Raw genomic sequence first — 22,095 nt, 5'->3', positions numbered from 1 at the left:
ACAATTTTTGTGTCACATTCAGAAATGAAGAACAGGCAGTGTAATGAAACGTAAGAGGAAACCAAGAGGAAACCAAGTTCTTTAACTGAAAAATACAATTAACAAAGTCGGTACATGTCCGTTTTTCCCCTCTTGCACCAGTTTATAGGAGGAATCAACTAGGTTGTACTGGATTTTATTTAGGGGTGTCAACAAACTAAACCTACCAATAAGCTTTACAGTCATGCATTACTTTCTTTCAATCTGGTACATAAAATTCTAACATTTGTATTGTAATGTAAGAAACTGAAAAAAAAGTGAACGTGTATGGATACTTTTTCAGTGTTATTTCAGTGTTAACTGTAAAATCAGAAGTAAAATGTTTGCAATACCTTTTGATTACCTTGAGTAGGACAAAGGAAACACAAAGTTTAATACCGATCCAAGTTTTTTGCTACACGTAGCTGGAACAAACAAAGGTCTGACTGCTAAACTGTTTGCTTTGGTTGCGAACTGAGGAGACATTTGAACGCGTTTTTGCCATATCAGCAAAAACAGGTTTATTCTCTAATGGCAGAAGCAGCCAATCATTCGTGGGTAACATGCCATCAAGTTCGCAAGAGCTTTACACAACTTACTAATTTGGCTTAGATTTATAGACTTTACAGGTAATGGATGCTTTCTCCCACGTTAGGTCCATACGGATGGACGGCTTATTAGGTTGTGTATGCTAAATAGACAATAAATCATTTAGCCAATGGAAAAACATATCCTTTACATGCAGTGTGAGAAACATTTGTGCAAAATGAAGAAGCTATTTTTCTGACTTAAACATAACAAAAAAAAAAAGTTACATCACAAGCATGCTGTTTGCTGTTTTAAAAGAGGTGAGCACACTGCCCACTCATCCGTTACAGTTGCAGGTAAAGCAAATGTCAGGTCTGATGTTCAGCAGCTCATCATGAGTCACGTTGCTCTGCTTCGCGATGCTTATTTTTAAAGTGTTTATCATTTACACTTAAAATGATTCCAAAACAGATGATATCATCAGTGATTAATCAAAAACTGTGCATGTTTTAATAAAAAATAAAATAAAAATCCTGACATGGTTCCTTTTGGGACCAAATACCGCAGAGTAATTTGTTTCGAGGTGGCACACATTTCCGTGTCGCCTTCTCATTTTTGGGGGAATTTATTTTCGTATTTTCTCTTTCGTTGGGAGAATTCAGTTCTCTCCTGCAGCTCAGAGTTCCCTCAAACATGGCTGGAAGATTTCCATTTCAAAGCACCTCTGTAGTGTCTGAAGTCTGAGTCTGGGCCTATTCGCACGTGTTTGAGTCCCCGTGACGGGATGTTGGAGTTTGTTGTAAGCGTTGGTCGGCTCAACACTTCGATAAAGACAACTTTAAAAAGAAATGACGCTCAAGTGTTCAGTGATGTTGCTGTTTCCCTCTTAATCAATCATAAAAATGTAGACCTGCATTTACAACTCAAGAGGCATAAAATTGAGTTGGCTGACTTTTTTTAAAAAAAAAGTAAGAGATGAGAAGCAAATAAAATCAAAACCAATGTAATCCAATTGTACTGACATTTCTTGATCTTGCAACAACAGCTTATAACGTTAAAACCTTGAAGAGATGTAAGTAGACAAATGATTTATTGTGATGTAATAAACAAAAGCAGATTATTTGAGATAATGATGTTGTTCTATGTTATGTAGTTCTGAAGTCTTAAAGAGTTAGTCACATTTTGTAAGTGATTTTCTGCTAAGTTTTGTAACTGTTCCCTAACCCTTAGAAGAAAATTGTAGCATCACCATAAGTTTTTATTTTTGGAAATTAGCTAAATCTTCAAACTTGTGGTCTCGTAGCTGCTAGTCAAACATGAACCAGTTGCTTTAGTCCAGTTTAAAATAACTCACAATGAAAATATTATTATAAGTGTGAAACAACTATAAATGCTGCTATATTTTAGCAAATGCCAACAATCTGCAAGATATATATTTTTTTACATTTGATGTTAATTTACTTGGTGTAACAATCTGTTTTTGACTGACATTATCTTGGTTGAGCCAGTCTGGAGAAAAAAAAGTTATTTTTAGCAGCCTCCTCCCCATTCTGGAACACTTCTACATGATCACAGAACAGTAATGAACACAGACTTCACCAGCGTGATAAAAAGCAGTTTATATCATAAATTATTCCATAAAACACACTGTTCTAGGGGGAGAAAAAAAAACAAAAAAACATTCTTGGCCAAGTATTATGTGGGATTTCCAGCAATCGATTTTCATCACCAGCAAGGACAAGCTGTTTACTTGAGTCACTGAGTTAATTGATGTCACACAGATAGCTGGAAGTTCAGGGGGTGTGGGGGGATAACTTAACAGGCAAGTACAAACATTTATTGGAAAAAATGCATGTACCAAATATATGTTGTGTGTAAACTCTTGTAATGAACAACTTGAGATCTGGACGAGGATGAGGGCTGTTAGATCAAATGCATCATACTTTACAGAATAAACAATCAAATGTCCACGCAAGGTGGTCATGCTTTGAAGCGAAGGAGGTGCGGACACTTTTTCCAGCTCATCCTCCATGACACACTTGCTAAAACAGGGTGAATGTGTTTTTTTGTTCTATCCTCTTGTCACCATGTTATGATTTGTCACAGTGAGAAATGCTTTTATTTATTTCGATTGGAGCACAATCACCATATCCAAGATATTGATTTGATGATTCAAACGTTAATTCAGAACATCATTGATTTTTCTTTCTTCCACGATAACATGAAACACTAAAACAAAAAAGTGTATACTAATCAAAAAGAAGAAGCCATTTCAGATGGCAGAAATCTAAAAGACAACAACTGAAAACTGGAAATTGTTAGTCAGAATTTTTAGGGACAATTTAATTTATATAACACGAATTAGAAAGTGCTGACAACGCTCACAGTATAAAAGACGAATGTGATCTGGAGGAGTATCGGCAATATGGGAGTATATGTAGGGGAAAGGGAGAGAGTACGTTAAAAGAACTCTCAACTCCTCTGGAGATAACAAATCCATGTAAAACGGAGTGAAAAACAAGCCTGAAAGAGAAACAGATGAAAGAGAATTGGAAAGTAGCAGAAGAAGGTTATTCTCACAGGAATGGCATCTCGTTACGCTCTCCCCATGCCTGGAATTGTACAACAGTTTTGAACTTATATGTAGTATATTTATAATTGTTTATTTAATGCATTGGCATAGAAGAGGCTGTGTATAGTATGTAACTAACCAGTGGGGGGAAGAAGCTTCAGAGTGACTAGAATAGTCTACTGCTCATTTGAGAAAAATATTCCCATTTATCTAAACAGTTTCTGCCAAAACTGAATATAAGTGAAGAAAAGACACAAACTTACCCATGCTTTAATTATAGGTTTGGTAGAGAATATATTTACATTTATACTACCAAATTACATCCGTGAACAGATGCTTAATGTTATTTAATTTTAAGAAGTACTCACTGAATGCAGAGACAGCTAGTTAGTAATAATTGACAGCTTGTTAATGGACTTTATCAATACACCCTGCTACATCTGGGCTTTTGAGAAAATTTGTAATCTTGATGTGATCCAAAATGAAAATGAGTTTCACATAAAATCCCGGCAATGAAAAAAAGATGAACACATCTAGTGTAAATGTGATAAAATGTAAAAGAAAAAAAACAAAACGTAAGAGTTCTGAGCACTTTTGCAACACTCTGTGTGCTGAATATCACTCTTGCCTTTGCACATGTATTGCATTATTGCATGAGCAAATCCAAGGAGGACGCTCACATGATGAGCGTCCTCATCATGTGCTGTATCATTCTGTGGGACTTATAAAGTTCATGCATTTCATCAAACCCATTTTGAAAGCTCACGGGCGATTTTCAATTCTTTCTTTCATCTTGGAAAAAAAATGGACGTTTTCTACTCGCTGCTTTTGTATTTGTGCAACGAGAAACAAGAGCAATGTCCTGCTCTATTCAATCCTTTCATTAGCTGCCATTTGTTTCCTTCTCTATCCTTTCCCCCACCCCTCTTTTTTGTCCTCTGCTCAGACTTTGTTTGACCTAAAGCTGCCTCTTCCTGATTCTTTGTGTTGTGACCTTGTTTGGTTGAAATACTGATGTTCTCTAAGAAGAAGGCTTGTGCTGAACTGAATCACTAATATAACCTTATAAATGAACTAAAGTAAGGACTGCATGTAATCCATTATGCCAGGAAGCTTTCACTTTTATGTTGGCGTCAGAGTCAGAAAATAAATGCGCTGAAAGGATGTTAGAGGAATTAAAATAGTATGTCTACCAAAAAAAAAAAAACTTTATGTATCCAGTAGCTGTGGAGCTAGGTTAGCCTAACTTTTACTGACAACTCACTTTATGTGTTATGTTTATGAGTTTGTGTGTGTTGTGTACAAGAAAAAGCAGGCTACATTCCTGGGGGGAAAGACCAAGACTCATATCAAATGCTCTTTATGAAAGAAAACTGTCACCCCCTGTCAGATCTCTTTTTCTCCCTTCATCGCTCTCTCTCTCCTCTTTATATTCGTCTTGCTCCGTTCGCTCACATCTACTCGCTCCCCCCTCCAGTTCGCCCTCTCTGTTTTTCATCTGGCTCTCTGTGTCTTTTTCTTAGAATCCATCAGGATTACGCTTTGAACCCGCTTCTCCACTCGCTCAGTCCATGTCGAGGGCATTCATGATGAAACTGAAATTTTTGCCTTACATCTGCCAGCCTGCATTTCGCCTTACTCATGTGTTCTACTTCGCACTGAGAGATTAATTCATTCTTCCCTTGGAATCTGCTGCAAGGTTTGATAGGAAGATAAATCAATAAATTGCGTTATTTGCGTAAAATGAACAATTTCCAGCTTTCGTTTTACTCGTGACTTTGAACGTGACAAAGTCCTGTGTCTTTACATCAGCCTTCCTCATCTTTGCTCCCTCTGTCCTTGACCCTGCTTCGTGAACCACGGGGGTTTGTGGCTGGTCACTGATGTGGCGCCAGACAGGAAGCAGCTGACCGCATGCGCAGGAAGTTGGACAATAAAGGACACTCTGAATCTTGGGCATGAAGTGCGGGACTCTAGGTATCCACCGTGTGTCTGTGTGTTTGTATGTTTATGTGAGGTGTACACCATTGTTTTCAGTGGTGCCATGTTGCAATGGGCAGGACGGCTGCTTGGTGCGCCTATTGCATATTTATTAGTCCCATTAAATACATGTGTTTGAATGTTTCAGATCAACATTGTTAAATGCAATCAAGTTACAGCTGTATTATATCATATTAATTGTCATTAATTAATCAGTCCTGAAACAAAGTCTAAGAAGTTTATTAATTCCTATTCTTTTCCAGTATTCAAGATTTATTTAAAAACCGTAAATGGCCCCTTGAGCTAAAGATGTAAAAACTTAAAATCAAATGTATTACCAGCCATCTAAAATTGTATCACTACCAATAAATAAAACAATAAAATCACTTTGAACAACAGAAACGCTAATTAAAACCTACACGCTACGTATTCTAAGAGGATTTATTAATAATGTATGAGCTCAGAAAATTATGACTCTGGCTCCCTTTCATGCAGTTGTTTTAAAAATAATGAAAACTTGTTCATTAAACTGTGATGAACAAGGATGGTTGACAACATACTAATAAGGCATTGCATTTTGAGTCAAGAATATATATATATATATATATATATATATATATATATACATATATATACATATATATACATATATATATGTATATATATGTATATATATATATATATATATACATATATATATATATATATATATATATAAAAACATGTCAGAGGTGTGAATCTGATAGTTGTTACTATTCTCTGAATCACTGAATCGCACTTGAATAGGGAGTAATATGAACATAAAAGCGTCAATCTTATGGAAGGAAATGATTGGCATGCCACAAGCCACCTCAGGAACAAAGGACAGAAACAAAGCAGGTCTGTAAATAGTGCCGCTGTATGTCTGTGTGCTCCCAGTGGCTCCTGCTCGCTTCCTTATCGCAGGACCATCGACTCCATCGCTCCTGTGAAGTCCACGCTTCCCATTGTTCTTGGAAAGAGTGGAATTTTGCCGCTGGTACAATGGGACAGCTGGAGCAAGGACAAAGAGCGAGGAAAAGTTCTGACATGGACACATATGGAAGGAGAAACGACAATAGGAGAATATCTGAACCCGGTATATTTTCTGTTTTGATCTACACTGCGTTAGCAGTGGATCATAGAAGCTCGCTGCAGAGCCAGTCCGATAAAGACAGGCTTCTTCTGTGTCATCTTGCTTGGTCAAACCAAAAAAACTCAATTCAGAGATAAATGGTCGTATGGTGATACTTGACATCATTAATTAGGCTTTCAAATGATGTATCATGTGACACATCATCCATAAAACTGATTTCTCGTCATTACACTCATTAGCAGAATGGCTTCTTGACAAGAGAAGGAAGAACGAGAAATTTGCACAGCAATTAAGATGAGAATATGATAAAAGACAGCTGCTGAAATTAGAGAGTTACTAACAGCTGCTATGTAGGTTGTGACAGAAACGCAGATATTCTGGAAATACAGCACCCAGCAGTTTGTATCTGGCTGTGGCCAATGCTTTTATGGTGGAATATGGTTTACAGAGAAAAAAAAAAAGTTTCTCAAATGCTTTCTAAAACTGAAAACCCTTGGATATAATAAAATGCTCTTTGTAAAATAAAATAAATAAATAAATAAAAAGTTCCAGATTCAATGAAGACTAAAGTACAGAGGAATCTGTACAGAGCAGTGTGATGGTTTTGATCTCATAGAGAGCACAAGACTAAAGGAAGGAACATGAAGGTCTGTCGTAAGGACAAGCTGTCTTGAATGCGCAGTTCTTATTTCACCCTACAATTTCAACATTGTTAAATCTGAAAGATATTTACTGGGCCTGCAAAGGAAGTCAACTAAATAAAACCGACCCTAATGTTAGCCTAGCCTTAGCACAAGGTTTTAGGGAGGAATACTTAGGGATAGCAAAATTGAAGTCTGTTATGCACTAAAATCCGTTTTAAAGTGATCATTTTTGAGAGAGGAGATAAAATTGCACATTATCACTCAGAGGAAACTGCTTACGTTTTGCAAGGCTTTTGAAAGGAGCACTCAGTTATGACCCGGGCAAGTATGCCGCATGACGCAAACCAAATGAATTAGTTTTGAGAAAAACAGCTAAAGAAGAATGTCATGACATCTCTGCAGAAATTGTGCACTAGTATCTGCATTCCATGCAGGTCTTTCTTGTATGACAAATAACTTTAAAGTAAGGCACATATGATATGAAATTGCTTCTGAATAATCATTTCAGTTCTAGTTTTTAAAGTCATTTTCATCGGTCAACAGTGTGTACCTATGGCTCTTTTGCTGTTCTTGTGCTTTTCATTTTCATGACAGATTGAACATTAAGATAAAAAGATATGATAAATTGCCCTTTGAGGTTTGTCCTTGGAGACACACGACTCATTTGCTTCTATGCATGTGTGCGTGTGTGTGTATGCATGACTGTACAGGTGATATGTTGCAGAGTCTCCAGGCTTAACTTTGTCAATCTTCCAGGCCACAACTGCATCAGTGAAAAGGTCAGAAGACGTCTGCAAAACAAGCAGACAGACAAAGCTACTGGTGAATATTTCATACAGTTACTGACACACATACAAAAAAAAAAAAAAATCCCAAAGAGGAGCAACAAAAGACTGAAAAGAATTTGTCTGTGTGTTATTTTTCTACAGAGCTAAGAATAAGCAAAGCGTGAGTTACTTTCATATTGAAAGCGTTTGTTCGTCTAATCCTCTATAACTGTGCCAACCTAGATCAGCAAAACCAGTGCACAGCTGGTATGTGAAAAGTTGCTGCTCCGCATTGTTGATCTGCGCACCATGAAATCTAGGGAACTGAATGTTCTGAATGCCACTCAGTCTGGCCAGTCTGAACATTGCAGCTTGAACCACATACCTCAACAGGTATCGACGGCCAGAATCACTCCCTCCCCTCAGGCTTCTTTTAAACTGTGGGTAATGCTGTTTGCCAGTGGCAGTAAGCAGTGGAGGTAAACGGGATTCTTGACATGATATGTGACAGGAATTAAACAGAATATGAAAATTGGTTGCTTATATATTTAAACATTTTCAGCTTATTAATCCTGTAATTTATTCTTTACTGTGAAAAAAAACATCTAACAATAAGCTAAAAAGTAATGACTTAAATGTAATAAAAAGGCCTCTCAGGGTATTAGAATATTTTAATCAAGTAAATTTAAGTAATTTGAATCAAATGTGAAACTTATACATAATATAGATTCCAGTGAAATGCTAATGATGTCATCCATTCATTGTCTAAAAAAATACAAAAGATGCATGATAAAAAATGTTTTATCTGAGAAATGTTATATTGTGGCCAAGCAATGTTGAAGAACATTGGTATTTGACTTGTATGTCCAGCAAACTGTCAATGATACTCTACCAAGAGGGTGTGCCACAGGTTGTATTGCTAAAAAGCCGGCTGTTCACTCATTGACTTTGAACTGAAAGTTGAGTGGAAGGATAAAAGTGTGATAAATGACAGTTTAAAAGCAAAAGTTGTGTCAACCTGAGGCTTGTTCAGAAGAAATCAAAGCCCCAGAGTTTGGAGGAGGAATGGAGATGGACAGAGTCCAAGCTGCTTGAGGTCCAGTGTGACGTTTCCACAATCAGTGATCTTTTGTGCGGCTGTCTAGCGGGACATTTTAGAGCCCTTTATGCTTAGGTCTGCTGGCAAGCTTTATGAAGACGTTCCTTCAATTTTTCAGTAGGTCTTGGCACCTGTCCACATTTGTAAATGAGCCAGTACCTTCTTTAATGAGAATATTGTTATTATGCCATCAAATTTAAGATTGTCAAGAGGAAGATGAAAGACCATGCCAAGCCACAAAGACACATTTATCCATGCAGAGGAAGCTTTGACCTATAGAGCATATATTACACAGTACAGAGATATGTTTTTCAGTAGACTGACATTCCACTGGTGTTATTCTTTATCTTTGTTTGATTATGGGAGAAACTGACATTTGGGTGTCCATTGGTTGTGAGCCATTGACATCATAATGAACAAATTTTAAATCATTCGCACAGCTTATTAGTAGCCATGTAGTGCTTTTTTAATTAAATAAATATAATCACATTTTCACATTAATCTAACATAATGTATTTATATGTACATCTATTGTTTGAATTTGCTCATAAATGGTATATTCTCTCTGTAATTATTAAAAACACTTAATAACACACTGCTGTAGGTAAGCCATAAAATTATACCTTTAGATATAACAGGGAAGCATGACGTGTAGAGAACTGTAAGCAAGATCCACAGAGTAACTCCACAGATTTAATTGGGGTTGTTTTTCAGAGCTGCATTTCCTTCTGGGTTTTAACTCTGCATGTGAGTGCCTGGAAATAAATGAAAGTGAAAAAAGCTAAGACATTGGTATTCTAAAAACTCGAGCCAAGCCTTCACAATCCTTTGTCCTTAAAAATAACATCAAATGAATTCATGTGATGCCAGGAACTTTCAATAGACTACAGATACTGCTGCAGGTGCATTTAAGACAATTTTGCGAAATGCAAAAGCAAAGATGTAGAATAAGTGTCCGATTCTCTGCGTGTGCAGTGATATCACCCCTGCGATTACTTTGCATATCTTACGGCACGCGTCATTTCTTTTTCTTTCGCACACAGGTTACACACACTGAGCACAAACACAGGCGACACATCTAATCACACATCACATCCAGTCACATCAGATGGTGAACGTCAGGTGTGGGAGCATCAGGTGACTCAACCTTCACAACTCCCATGTGACACCTCACACCATATTCCTTCCACGTGATTTTCTTTTTTAAACCCGACTTTTCCCAGTTCCTATCCGCAGCTACCAACTTCTAGAACACTGTCAATCATTTCAGATTAGAAATGTTGTCTCCTAATCTCCTTTTTTTCCCCTCTTCTGCTGCCAACCACATGACTTGGCTTTTAAAATAAAGACATATAAATGAGATTTTCTTTTTACTTCTGTTTCATCAGATGAATCCACCAACACCTAGACAGGCTGTCATAATCTATTGTCTGCAGATTACCTAGCATTAGTTTATGTTCAGCACTGATTTTAACTATACAGTAAGATAATTTTACCAACCAGAATCAAATAACCCTATTTTAGACACGTTTTCGTTAAGGAAACAAACTTTTCTTAAACTAAAGGAACATTTCATCCATCCATCCATCCATCCATAGTATTTACGTAGTATTTGCTACGTGTTATTCTGCAGAAACAAACACCTTTTGTTTTGTGTCTTCATTTTTTGAGTGAAATTAATTTTAACAGGAACCCTTGCTCCCAATAAGCACAGAAGAAAAAGATTAAATTCATGATTGTCATGCCAAATAAAAACCTCACAAACGTAAAAAAAAAACAAAAAAAGGCTGTCACAAGCTGAGCGTTGCTCTGGTTTTAGCCGAGCGAGCTCTGGGATGATTGTCAGCTCGTGAACCAATCTAATTGGCTCTTCAGCTCTTTCCTTCTGTCTCCTTAGCTCAGCACTGCAGCATTGTCAGTCCCATCGGGAGATCGCGGCTGCACTTTCTCCCACACAAAACAACACACTCGCGCACCAACACAGCTTGGGAGTGTGGCCAGTGAATAAAAACAATTCCCCACCACAACCCCTGGCACGTGCGAGTACCTCTCTCTTTCTCCACGAGATTCAGACCGTTCCTGTTTTTGCAAGCAGGTTCTCTCCAAACTCCCACACATCTCATAGACACACACACGCATACGCACACACACGTCTGCACTCGTGGCTGTGTGTATAAAGCTCATTAGACAATGATAGATTCAGAAAGCTCGAGCTTACACCCTGAGAGAACCTTGAGGCAGATTACACCTAATTAAAAGGTATGACAGAGACTGAAAATCATATCCACACACACACTTTAAGCAGATACTGACACACAAAATTGTGCTCATCGCCCTATTTATTATTCAGATGTAGTTGTCAAAGTGAATAAATATTGTTTACTTGCTTGACTCAGGAAATTCTGCACTTACTCGCATACTGATACCCTCACACGTTTTTTTTTCTTCCTATACAACATGCCTCCGTTTCCTGTGTCGTTTCAACGCCTTTTCTTTCTGCAGATCATTCACACCCAACCCAGCACTGTGGGTTTGTGAGGAATATCTCCTGTGCAAACCAAGTTCTTTTTTTTGAAAACATATGCGTTTTTATTTATTTTTTTTTTGTTTTTTTTTTTTTGTTTGTTTTTTTTCCACAGTAAGTCACATCAGATGAAATCAGGTTCTTTCTTTTTTTTTCCTTTGGTGCAAAAGCACAAAAAGTATTACTTCTATTTTCAGTGAGGGGAGAAAAACTGTGTATGTAGACCTTTTTTTGGTGCAGAGTAAAACTATGGTTAATTTATGATATTCCCTTTAAAGTGGAAGACAGTGAGGGGTGGGGAAAAAAAGGAGGAATGTGTTTCAGAGAACAGTACAAACGGTATACGGAGGGGAGGGGGGGTCACATGGTCTGGGTATCACTGCCAAATTATGAGCTCACCACCGCATGTCAGTGGTCAGCCGGTTCGTGCCCAGAAAAGATTCACCCTCTGTGAGACGGTGCTTTTCTAAGCAGATGAGCAGAAGTCAAGGAGGCGTGGGAATCAGCTGTGATTTACGCACCGCAGACACCTCAGAGGCCAAAGACAAACATATGAGAAATGAGGGAAAGAAAGAAGTTCACAAGTTTAATTAGGCTTGCACTTAAAATGTTGTTGTTTTTGTTTTTTTGTTTTAAAAAGAAAACTGTTATCACTGTAGCAGGAGTGCTGCTGAACCGGTACCAGCGGTGTGGCATCCTGTCAACGTTGCTTGCGCAGAATTTTCAAAACGAAGACGAGTAGCGTCAAATGTGCTGGGCGCGAGCCTCTCCTGAGCTAAAACACCAGGCTTTTATCCAGGCTGAGAAGAAAAATGACAGGACTGTTGTGCCTCTAAAAAAAATCAGATAAAAGGGCATTCATCAACCAGTAACACAGTCTGATCGCTTCCATGTCGCCCTGCAGTGATGCAGTAATTAACGCTAAGGCAGACCAATCACAAATTGAGTGTCTTTACCACAAAGAGGATACTTGTTAGTACTCTAAGATCATTTTTCACTGGTTTCATGTTACATTTAAACTTATTGACTATGGTTAGAAATAATCGTTATTTCCAATGATTATTTTTCATTACTTAATTTTCATAATTTTTTTCACTGGAAATAACCAATAATCATCCAAATAACACCAGGAATGTATCACTTTATGTGTAACGAATCAGTTTTGCTTCATCGATTAATTTGAGAAATGAATTAACTTGTGATATTGTTATTTTTATTTCAGACAACTGCTTTGACTCAAAATGCTTTACACGCTCTGTTCTCAGAACTCGTTTAATTACAGAAGGTGCCTATCCTGCAAAATAACTTTTGCAAGATAGGCACCAGCTTCACAAAAACCCCACTTGACAAAGAGAACAATCCTAAACTTCACTTAACACTTTATTTGAAGGGGTGTGCATAAGACTGACATGACTCTGTCATTAACATCTGTCATGAACATAAAGAAGTCTTTATGAATGTTTATGACGGTTGTCATGAAGTGTCATTCGGTAAATAATGACACTTTTAATGCAAAGCTGCTCTAAAAGTTGCATTGAAAGTCCATTAAAAATGCAAACTTTGCATTAAATTGTCATAATTTACAAAATCATGCAAAGCTGGCACTTAATAATTTCCATAATTTCCACATTATTTGTTTGCGCAGTTATTGTTGTTAAGGCTTTAAGTTGATTTAGTTAATATTTTTTTCCCACCAAAAAGGCAAATGAAAATAAGCTGTATTGTTGTTCATTAAATGATAAGCACATACCCTGTGGAGCTCATTAGCCGCCTCAGATTACAGGTCTGTGCTATTTCTGACCATCAAACAGCCTCACTTGGCTTCCCAGACTTAAAGTGTCTGAACATCAGAGTGAATAAAGCATCAGACATTCACACAAATCAAAATCCTCTCACATGTAAATGTAGCTTTCAATTTGTACCCTTTATTTTTCACGAGGCTCCAGCTATTTATAACACTTTATCACACCTGTATGAGTTTGAAGAAAAGCTATGATTTATTGATTTTTCAACTGATGTGTAACATTTAGCAGAATCTGCAATTAATTATTCAGTAGCTATGTTTTTTTTTTTTGTTTTTTGTTCTTTTTTTCACCAGAGCTGCAACGAATCTTTTCTGAGATCACAGAATTATTCATGTGCAATGCAGCTAAACAGTTGAGAGAGAATCTGTTGTGGTTATGTAAGGGTGTGCTGCTGTCAGACTATGTAATAGCACCCCAGAGCCCCAACTAGGTTGTTGTCTTGATCCTCCTGACTGGATTCAGTGAAGCATTCTACTGGTGTTTTTATGCGAAGCATGCTGGTTTTTTTCTCCTTTATTCATGAGACTTCATGAAATGAGGCACAAATTTAAAGGTGTGATTTTTTAAAAATTATTATTACTTCTACTGTGTAGAAATTCCTGAGCCAGGTTTATTTCTCATTTTCCTCTTAATACCTTTTTTTTTTTTTTGTTTTGAAAAAGTCCATCATTTTGGTGGTGATAGCAAAATTTAATGAAGCTATATAACAGCAGCAGCTGAAGCAAATGTTGATAGTAAATCATAAATTGGAAATAAAAACATTAGTTCTTCACAATAAGCTTGTTTTTACATTTAAAGTTATACTACCAGAGCACTGCCCGGTCAATGTTTTCACTCAAAAGGCAGGAATATGTCTTTCATATGAAGCTAAAAGAAATGGACTCGCCTAGCGAGTATTAAATTTATTCCAGTTGAAAGGTCAACACATGCTGCAGACTACTGTTTAATTTAGACTGAGTGGAGGGACAGTGATTGCATTTTATTATTCCCCCTATGTCATCAAATGCAGTAATTTAGTTTCAGATAAACTAGGATAGTGCTAATAAACATATTACGCTATAATGCGCTACAATAACACAACAAAATCACACAAAAAAACCCCTAATGGAAACAACCCCACAACAGGAATATATCAAAACAATAGCAAAGTAAAACTTTGTGTCATGTTGTGTCAAACATTTTTAAAATAATATCCATGTCTACATCATCAGAGACAGAGACGCACCGTGGTATTAAATAAAGCATAAAAACACACTGAGATGAACACAGAAGAAGGGGCTAAACAATCAATCAATTTAAAATCTTGCATCTTTAATACAACTTACAGATACTGCTGAGAGTTCTGACAAAGTATGAAGGGTTAAAAAGAAAAAAAAAAAACTTAACTTTTTTTGTATATTATTTGACACCCAGCACTTCTTCAAACATGTACAACCAGAACAAGGAATCATTCTCGTGGGATGTCGAATGAGGAAAGTTAAAGTGTTACGTTACGGGGCCGGCGGCCAGAGCTCAAGCCCAGCTGGAGCAAATCAGATGAAGCATGATTAAAATGTTCTCTCTGTGCGTTAAGCCTTCGCAGAGTTAGCGTGAAGAGCGGGCAAAATACAGGTCTCACTGTTCTCTGTAGTCCTCGGCTGGGACAATTTTAGCCAAGAGGGAGAAGACCTCAGAAGAACGAGGTGTGACAGAGCGATGGATGGATGGAGAGAAAACGGGAGGAGCTAACCTCAACTGCAGAGGAATGATGAGTGGGGGGGTTGGAGGGGAAGTGGGGAGGGCGAGGTGGAGATGAGGAACAGTGATGAGGCAGGATGGAGAGAGAGGAGAGGAGGGGAGGGGAGGGAGGAGAGAGGAGGCAGCAGCTTCTCACTGCAGAGCCTTTCATTGATAAAGTAGCAGCACTGCAACTGGACACATCATCCTCCCCTCATCATGCACCCACACACGCCTCCTGACTTCTCCTTCTCAGATCGTTCACCCACGGTGCATCTCAAGCTGTTGCACCGCTGATGACACACACACTCGCGCACACACGTTCCACTCAGTGGCATGTTTTCGTTGAACAGCAACCTCATCTCGTCTCTCTCTCTCTCTCTCTCTCTCTCTCTCGCTCTCTCTTCTCTCTCTTGGTCTGTCTTTGGGAATGAAGACTTAGTTGAGGCAGGAAACTGAAGGGGACACCTGTAACCTGACGAGAGGACTCGCTTCTCCCCGTTTGAGACTCTCCACAACAAAACAAAAAAAGGCTGCAGTGGGACCAGTGGAATCAGCAGAAACAACAGCAGAAAGGTACAGAGGGAGGTGGGCATGACGGCACATTCCTGAGTGATGCGCCGAGCAAAAAGATGCATAAACTTTGCACATTAGAACAGTTCAGAGATGCTTTGAGTGTGTTTGTTTACTTCGGTAAACAACACTTGCTTCCTCTCCATCAATCTCCATGTGTGTGACCAGTTATCACCTTACCTTTTTCTCTCTGTTCATCTTTTATCCTTGTTTTTTCCCCGTCTTTGTCGCTTTTCCAGTAATAGAACACTAATTGCAGCATCCTGTCCCCTTCTCTTTCATTCTGCTCCAAATGCCTTTTCCACCTTCTCCTGTCTCACTCTCTTGTGTATGTTTTTTTTTTTTTTATTGCCACACAGAATCTCTCCCATGTTTTGTCCCTTGTTCTCTCCCTGGTGCTTTAAACATTCTCTCTCTTGCTCCCTGCCAGTCCTCCCGTCACCCTGGGATCTACGGAGACAAGTGGAGTGCCGGTGTCGGCCATGAAGATGGTTAACGGAGGAGGAGGAGGAGGAGGAGGTGGTGGCGGTGGTGCAGGAGGAGGTGGAGGAGTTGGAGGAGGAGGAGGAGGAGAGAAAACTGCCTTCTCCTTTAAGAAGTGTTCCGCTTTTCAGTTTGTCAAGAGAAAGGTGAGTCTTTTTTGGGGATGATTTTTGTAAGTTTGCTATTTCAGGCACCTATACATGCAGCTGTTCCCAATCCATCTCTGTCTGCGTGTGTGCGTGTGTTTGCGTGTGCGTGCCAGAGATGATGTCATAGTCAGAGCTAAGCCACTCTAATCGGGCGAAAGATTGGATTCCCTCTGTGTCTGTGTGCACAGTGTGTGTGAGGGTGTGTGTGTCCTAGCATGTGTGTGCGCTCCAAAGTCGCTGTAGGATTAACAAGTGTGAAAATCCTTCAGTTCAGCCTGTTTTGGACCATCCAGAACATGATGCTGCTGTGTTGTCCCGGTTTCCTAAATGTTCCCAGTCTGCATGTAATGATGTTTTAGTTAGCTTGTTTGGTGGTTTTTTAATGGCTCAGCATAAAAAATAAAATAAAAAGTCGAGAAATAGCTTTAGCAAAATTTAGAATTTCTTCACAGTTAAATGCTGAAAATGATGGTTTGTTGGAGCCCTCTTTAATCTATTGCTGCTGCTAAATTGTGGAAGGTACCAAAGTATCTGTCTGTTAATCTCAACACAGAGCACAGCACATATTAGGAAGACAGTTGTGGAGTTTAAGGTGTAAAACAGGAATAGATCATAAAACAATGTTCAAGCCTTGAGCCTCTCACAGAGCTCTGTTCAGTTCCTCAAACAAAAAATTTGAACAGCATGAACAAAATCGAAGATAGAAACAGTACAAATGCTCATGGTAACTCTGGAGGAGTTGCAGGGATCTGGAGCTCACAGACGAGAATTGGTCAACAAGAAAAAAATATTTTTAGCTTAATCTACCAGTTTGGGATTTAAGAACGAGTAGTGATAAGAAAGCCAGAAGAAGTCCTATTTCCGGTTTACCACAAGCCAAGAAGGAGACAGAGCAAATATATGAATGGTGCATCTTAATGCAAAATGTTGTACAAGGTAGAATTAACACTGACCATCAATCCCAAGGACCCATCCCTAATGTGAAACATGGTGGTGGCATAATTATGCCATGGGAATGATTTCTTTTGTAACAAACTTGAGGCAGGAACCAAAACCGTCAGAACTGCAATGGAGAAGCTTAGATCAAAGAATGAAATGAATAACTGAGAACCTGATTACAGACTCTTATTATGTAATTAAATTCCAGTCCTTACATGTGCAAAAATGGTGAAGGCATACCCTAAAAAAGTTACACTCATAAATGTGGGAAATATTCTGGTACAAAGGACTAACTCAAGAAAATGTGAGAACAGTTTTCTTTCCTGGTATACAAAAAAATGTATTTCTTTTGTGTTTGTCTCTTATATAAAAGCTTAATAAAATACACTGAAGGGTGTGGTCACAATGTGACAAAATGTGGAACATACCAAGTGGTGTGGATACTTTTTATACCAGACCACTGCCACACTTGTCCCTGCTTATGTAAGAGACCAAATAGGCTTAGATGAGAAACAACTGCGGTGGCCATGTGACAACTTAAATGGACATTCAGAGAAAACATCAAAAACTTAGAAAAAAAATAAGCTTCATCTTTATATGACAGAAACATCTCATAATTGAGGACGCATTCTCTCTTTGTTGTCGCATGTTTTTTTTGTCTTAAAATGTCGCCAGTGGTAAAAAAAATAAAATAAAAAAAAAAGCCTCCTCATTAAAAAGTGAACCCAACCAGCTGTCCTCTGGATCCTCCGGCCTTAGCGACAACAACAAAATTACATTGTTTAGCTCAGGCTTTCAGGAGGGAAAAGATTAACAGTGTGAAACTCTTTTGCAAAACCAAGGAAACAAACACATAAGAAAACCTCCTCATTATGTATTTCAGCTGCCATTACCAAATGCAATGATAACTTTTTTTTTTTTTTTCCTTTGAGTCTTTCTACATTTATACGGTTCTTCTGTCCTCTGTGCTGTTTCTTAAACCAGATGATAAAATTTAACAGCTTGTTTCGGCTCTGTTGTAAACACTTCGTGCCTTGTAGTTTCTCATAAAAGTTTCATTTTGTTGGGGAGGAATTTGTTATGTCATACCATGTAAAATCTAATACAAATTCATTAAATAAACAGTAGAAGTAGTGTCTTTATATTTGAGGGTTTCATATATATATATATATATATATATATATATATATATATATATATATATATATATATATATATATATATATATATATATAAAAAAATAAACAGTGTTGTCTGTAGAAAAAGAGAGGCAACACATTGGTCGGCCAGAGGCTTGTTTAGCTGATGAGCTGAAGAGTGCTGCATGCTGTAATTATACCGGGCTTGACAAGCAGCGCAGCTCTTGCTTTCCCTAATCTGAATAATTTACTGCTGAGATCAAACAGAGCTTCTTGACCTCAAGTGGTAATAGGAAGGAAGCGACTAATATTACTCCAAGCTTGTGGAAAGTGGGTGGACTTGATGCATTCACTCCATAATGTCTGTTCTCCCCTGAGCAAACAAGAAAGCATGTGTTTGTCTTGAACAAGATCCCAAAGCGCATCAGGTCTGTGTGTGTCTGTCTGCGTGTTTGTCTGTCTGGCTGTCCGTCCCTGTCTTTCAGTCTATCAATCTATTTAATGATCAGTTTGGATTGAACTTCATCCTGAGGACAAGGGTAAAAAAAAAAAAAAAAGCCTGGAAGCTTTCAGCCAAGCATGAGCTCACAACTCTAATTAGGCACAAGGATGTGAGCAGGAGTCCAGACTGGATCCTCTATATCTCTGTTGCAACAAAAGAGAAACTATAAAAAGAAATCTAAAATATCAATATATCTGATTGAATGAGAATGTTTTCATTGGTCATTTTTGGACCTGGACACTTCAACAGACAGGAGAATGATGATGTATGTAATATTTGAAGCTGGGACAAAGGTGAGCAATTTGAGAAATACTCCTGTTGAGATGACATCAGCGATTTTGGCTTTTTTTGTGGTGTGACTGTGGCTAATTTGTTAGGTTTAAATGATCTCTGTGTTTTGTTTTTCAAAAGCGATCAAAAAGTTAACTTTTTTTCCCACAATTTGTCATGGTACAAGAACAAACATATTTATCTGAGTGGGATTTTGTGTGTGAAAACTGGCTGAACTTAAGCAGTTTTGCCTCTAGATGAGACAACTGACAAATACAGCCCCTAAAACACCTCAAACTGCTAACGGTACCATGTGGGCTAGGTCCAAATACATGCCACACTTTTAAGATTTCCACATGTAAAATGTTTTAAAAGCCATGGTGAATTTTCCTTCTACTTTACAACAATGCACAACTTTGTGCAAGGTAGAGCAGATCACCTTTTTGTGTATGATATTTGAAATTAAGTTTCAGAACTCATGCTTATGTCTTTCTGGAGATTCTTAACATCGGTTTGTTTTCCTTGCCACTCCTGTTATTTTTGCTTTCACCTGCTGGCTTGTTTTTTCAGGATTGTTCTTCTTCCTCTAGACCCAACAGGTCTTGACATGCTGTCTGGCTACCCTTGACTTTGGGCACTTAATCTCAGTGTGTTTTGTGCGTGCGTGTGTGCATGTGTGAGTCTCAGCTGTCTGAACTTGCTCCGTCACACACAGGCCACAGCCCCACGGTGTGTGTTTACTCAGTGCTCAACACGCGCAGCATGATGAGTTTTCTCAGAGCCTCTTTCTAAAAGACCTTTCTCTCCTCTGTCAGTCATGTGCTTTTGTTTTTGTCTGGCTCCTCTTCACTTCCATTGTATCTTTCCTTTAAAACTGCACACACTTGCCCACACTCAACTATGCACTTTTGCTGTTTTTTTTGTTTTTTTTTTTTTTTTATATTTACAAGAAGTGGCAGCAGTGCTGGGGAAAAAGCTGACTCACTGTGTACTATTTGCATTGTTTCTCAATGACTGACCTGCAACTGTGCTGGGTGTATACAGTTTGCTGGCAGTGCATGCCTGCAGATCCATTTGTAGTGTGGACCCAACAGAAGTATATCTAATGATTATCAGAGTATAATGGTTCAGTAATTCATGTGTGTTTTTCCATCTGGCAGGGCCTAGTGGTACCTCTTTCAAGTATGTCTGTGTGACCCTCCTGAGCAAACGTGTAATTTGAAATAGCGACTCTTTTGACCTTGATCACACACTGCAGCTGGCTAGGCTGACTGCGTGTGTGTGTGTGTGTGTGTGTGTTTGGGTTTGTGTGCGACAGGAGAAGACAAGTCAAAGTAAAATCAAACAAACAGAGCTGAATTAATATTACCGTTTCCTGCGTAGGTTCGGAGGTGGATGAGGAACCCCAAAGTGAGCGTGGAGAAAACCCAGGGGAAAAATCTTCTCTATGCGTGTCCAAGGTGTCCCCTGGCTGAGGACCTGTGGTACACGCACTTCCCCTCGCCGTACGGCTGCTGCCACTACGCAGGCCTGCAGGGATGCCATTATTACCACCAGGAGCTCTGCTCCCCCTGCACCAAAACCGGACAACCCAGCGGACATGAGAAAGGCAAAAGCTGCAAGGTAAAAATATATACAAACAGCGGACAATGTTTGTGTCACCATGTCTCTGTATGTGTCACAACCATTTCGTGATGTCACTCTGACATGCTATCTCTAGCTTTTACTTTGCTGGGTCATTTCAAACCACAGCCCTGAAAGCAGAATAGGATGTAATATTTTTAAACAACTTCTGGGTTTTTTACCACAGCGTACCTGAAAACTTTCTGTAGGCTTCCTCCAATTTTCCACAAACCTTAGTGTTCTCATTCAGCGAAATCATGTTTTCTGAAGAGTTTTGCACAAAATCTTTCATCGGCTATAGCTTGGTTTTATTTATTAATTTAGCCATTTCTGACTCTTAATACAGCTTATAGTAATTTGAAGCAACAAGAAGATTGAACTCTGAGTTCTAAAGAGTCCCTCAACTCTCATTTTTCTTCAGTGCTAATATAAAACATACAAACATGGTGTTGGTAGTGTGATGCTAAGGGACTATTTTGCTAATTATACAGGGGGACAGTTCTCCAAAGCACCCCAACAAGTACAACTTTGATTGGCTCAAACCATATCACAGTGAAAGTTTTACAGAGGTCTGGTCAAAAGCAATGTGGGTTGAATCCGTGGTCACAATCTTTCATGTCAACTGGGCCAAGTTGCCATTGGAATAATTGAAAAAGGATGTAAAGTACAATTAAACTGAATGATGGATAATAGTATTTAAAATGATGACTTCATATTCTTTGAAATACTGGTACACGAACATCCAGCAAATCTTAAAGTTCTGTAGGATCGGATTGCCTCATTACAGTGACAGAGTGTAGGAAAGTGTTTGAATAAATATTTGAACTATGAACAAACAGTTACACTACAAAATAATAATATAAAAAAAACCATTCAAAGCCACATGCCTTTTGTATTTAAATGTGCAATTTCTTATTCTTCTTTATGTAACTATATCAAATTATTTATGTGATGCAGATTCAAATAGTCTCTTATGCATGCAGTCTCCATCAAGGAGGTGAGGCGGTGCATAGCAGACTGTTTTATGTGCTAAAAAAGTGTATAATCTCCATTTACTCCAGAATGCATGTTGTGAGACTGCGGGAGGCAACAGCAGGCACAGGAACAACATGCTAACTCCTGAAGATCTCAGCCAAGACTCCAGCTGATTATGTTATTGCTCTTTTTTTTTTTTTTTCAAACATCCCACTGCTCATAGGTGAATTAATCTTTGATGATGCCTTGTGATAGCTTTAGTGACCGTGGAACTTGTTGTACTTGCCTTTAAATAATATTTAACAAAATGTAGAAGGTACAGTCTATCAAGGATTATCAGGACATCATGCCCTAATTCATTGTCTGTGATGCAGTGGGAGTGGCTACCCACTCACCTGCTGTTTGAACACACAATAATTTTCCGCCTCTGGTCTGCAGGTGGAAAAGTTTTGTAACGCCATAATTTCAGTCGTTTCAGTTAACATCAGCATCGCAAGAAAGAAGCCAGGGAAGGAGTGGGTAATAAAAGGATTCTAGAAATTGCTTTGTTTCTCTTTGTCCTGTCTTTAGGTGGCACCATGATTGCTGTTATGTAATGCAAAAAAAAAAAAAAAAAAAAAAAAAAAAAAAAAACAAAAAAAAAAACGAGGGCTTTTTTTTCCCCACGGTTGGGGG

General features: G+C 38.4%; 1 protein-coding gene across 1 annotated transcript in view; it reads left to right on the top strand.

Annotated features, from left to right (window-relative positions):
• Positions 1-14,921: 14,921 nt before the first annotated feature.
• sgk1 (serum/glucocorticoid regulated kinase 1) overlaps positions 14,922-22,095 on the top strand; it is a 43,891-nt gene continuing 36,717 nt past the window's right edge. The window contains exons 1-3 of the mRNA XM_015029727.1: positions 14,922-15,343; positions 15,771-15,969; positions 20,206-20,445. Of these exons, the coding sequence (XP_014885213.1) occupies positions 15,823-15,969; positions 20,206-20,445 (387 nt within the window). The 5' untranslated portion in view covers positions 14,922-15,343; positions 15,771-15,822. The remainder of the gene's footprint in view (positions 15,344-15,770; positions 15,970-20,205; positions 20,446-22,095) is intronic.

The sequence above is a fragment of the Poecilia latipinna genome, unplaced genomic scaffold (genome assembly GCF_001443285.1).
Source record: "Poecilia latipinna isolate Pla-1442-1.1 unplaced genomic scaffold, P_latipinna-1.0 Scaffold161, whole genome shotgun sequence".
NCBI classification, from domain to species: Eukaryota; Metazoa; Chordata; class Actinopteri; order Cyprinodontiformes; family Poeciliidae; genus Poecilia; species Poecilia latipinna.
Note: the sequence above shows the minus strand (reverse complement) of the source record. Positions and strands in the feature narration are given on the sequence as shown.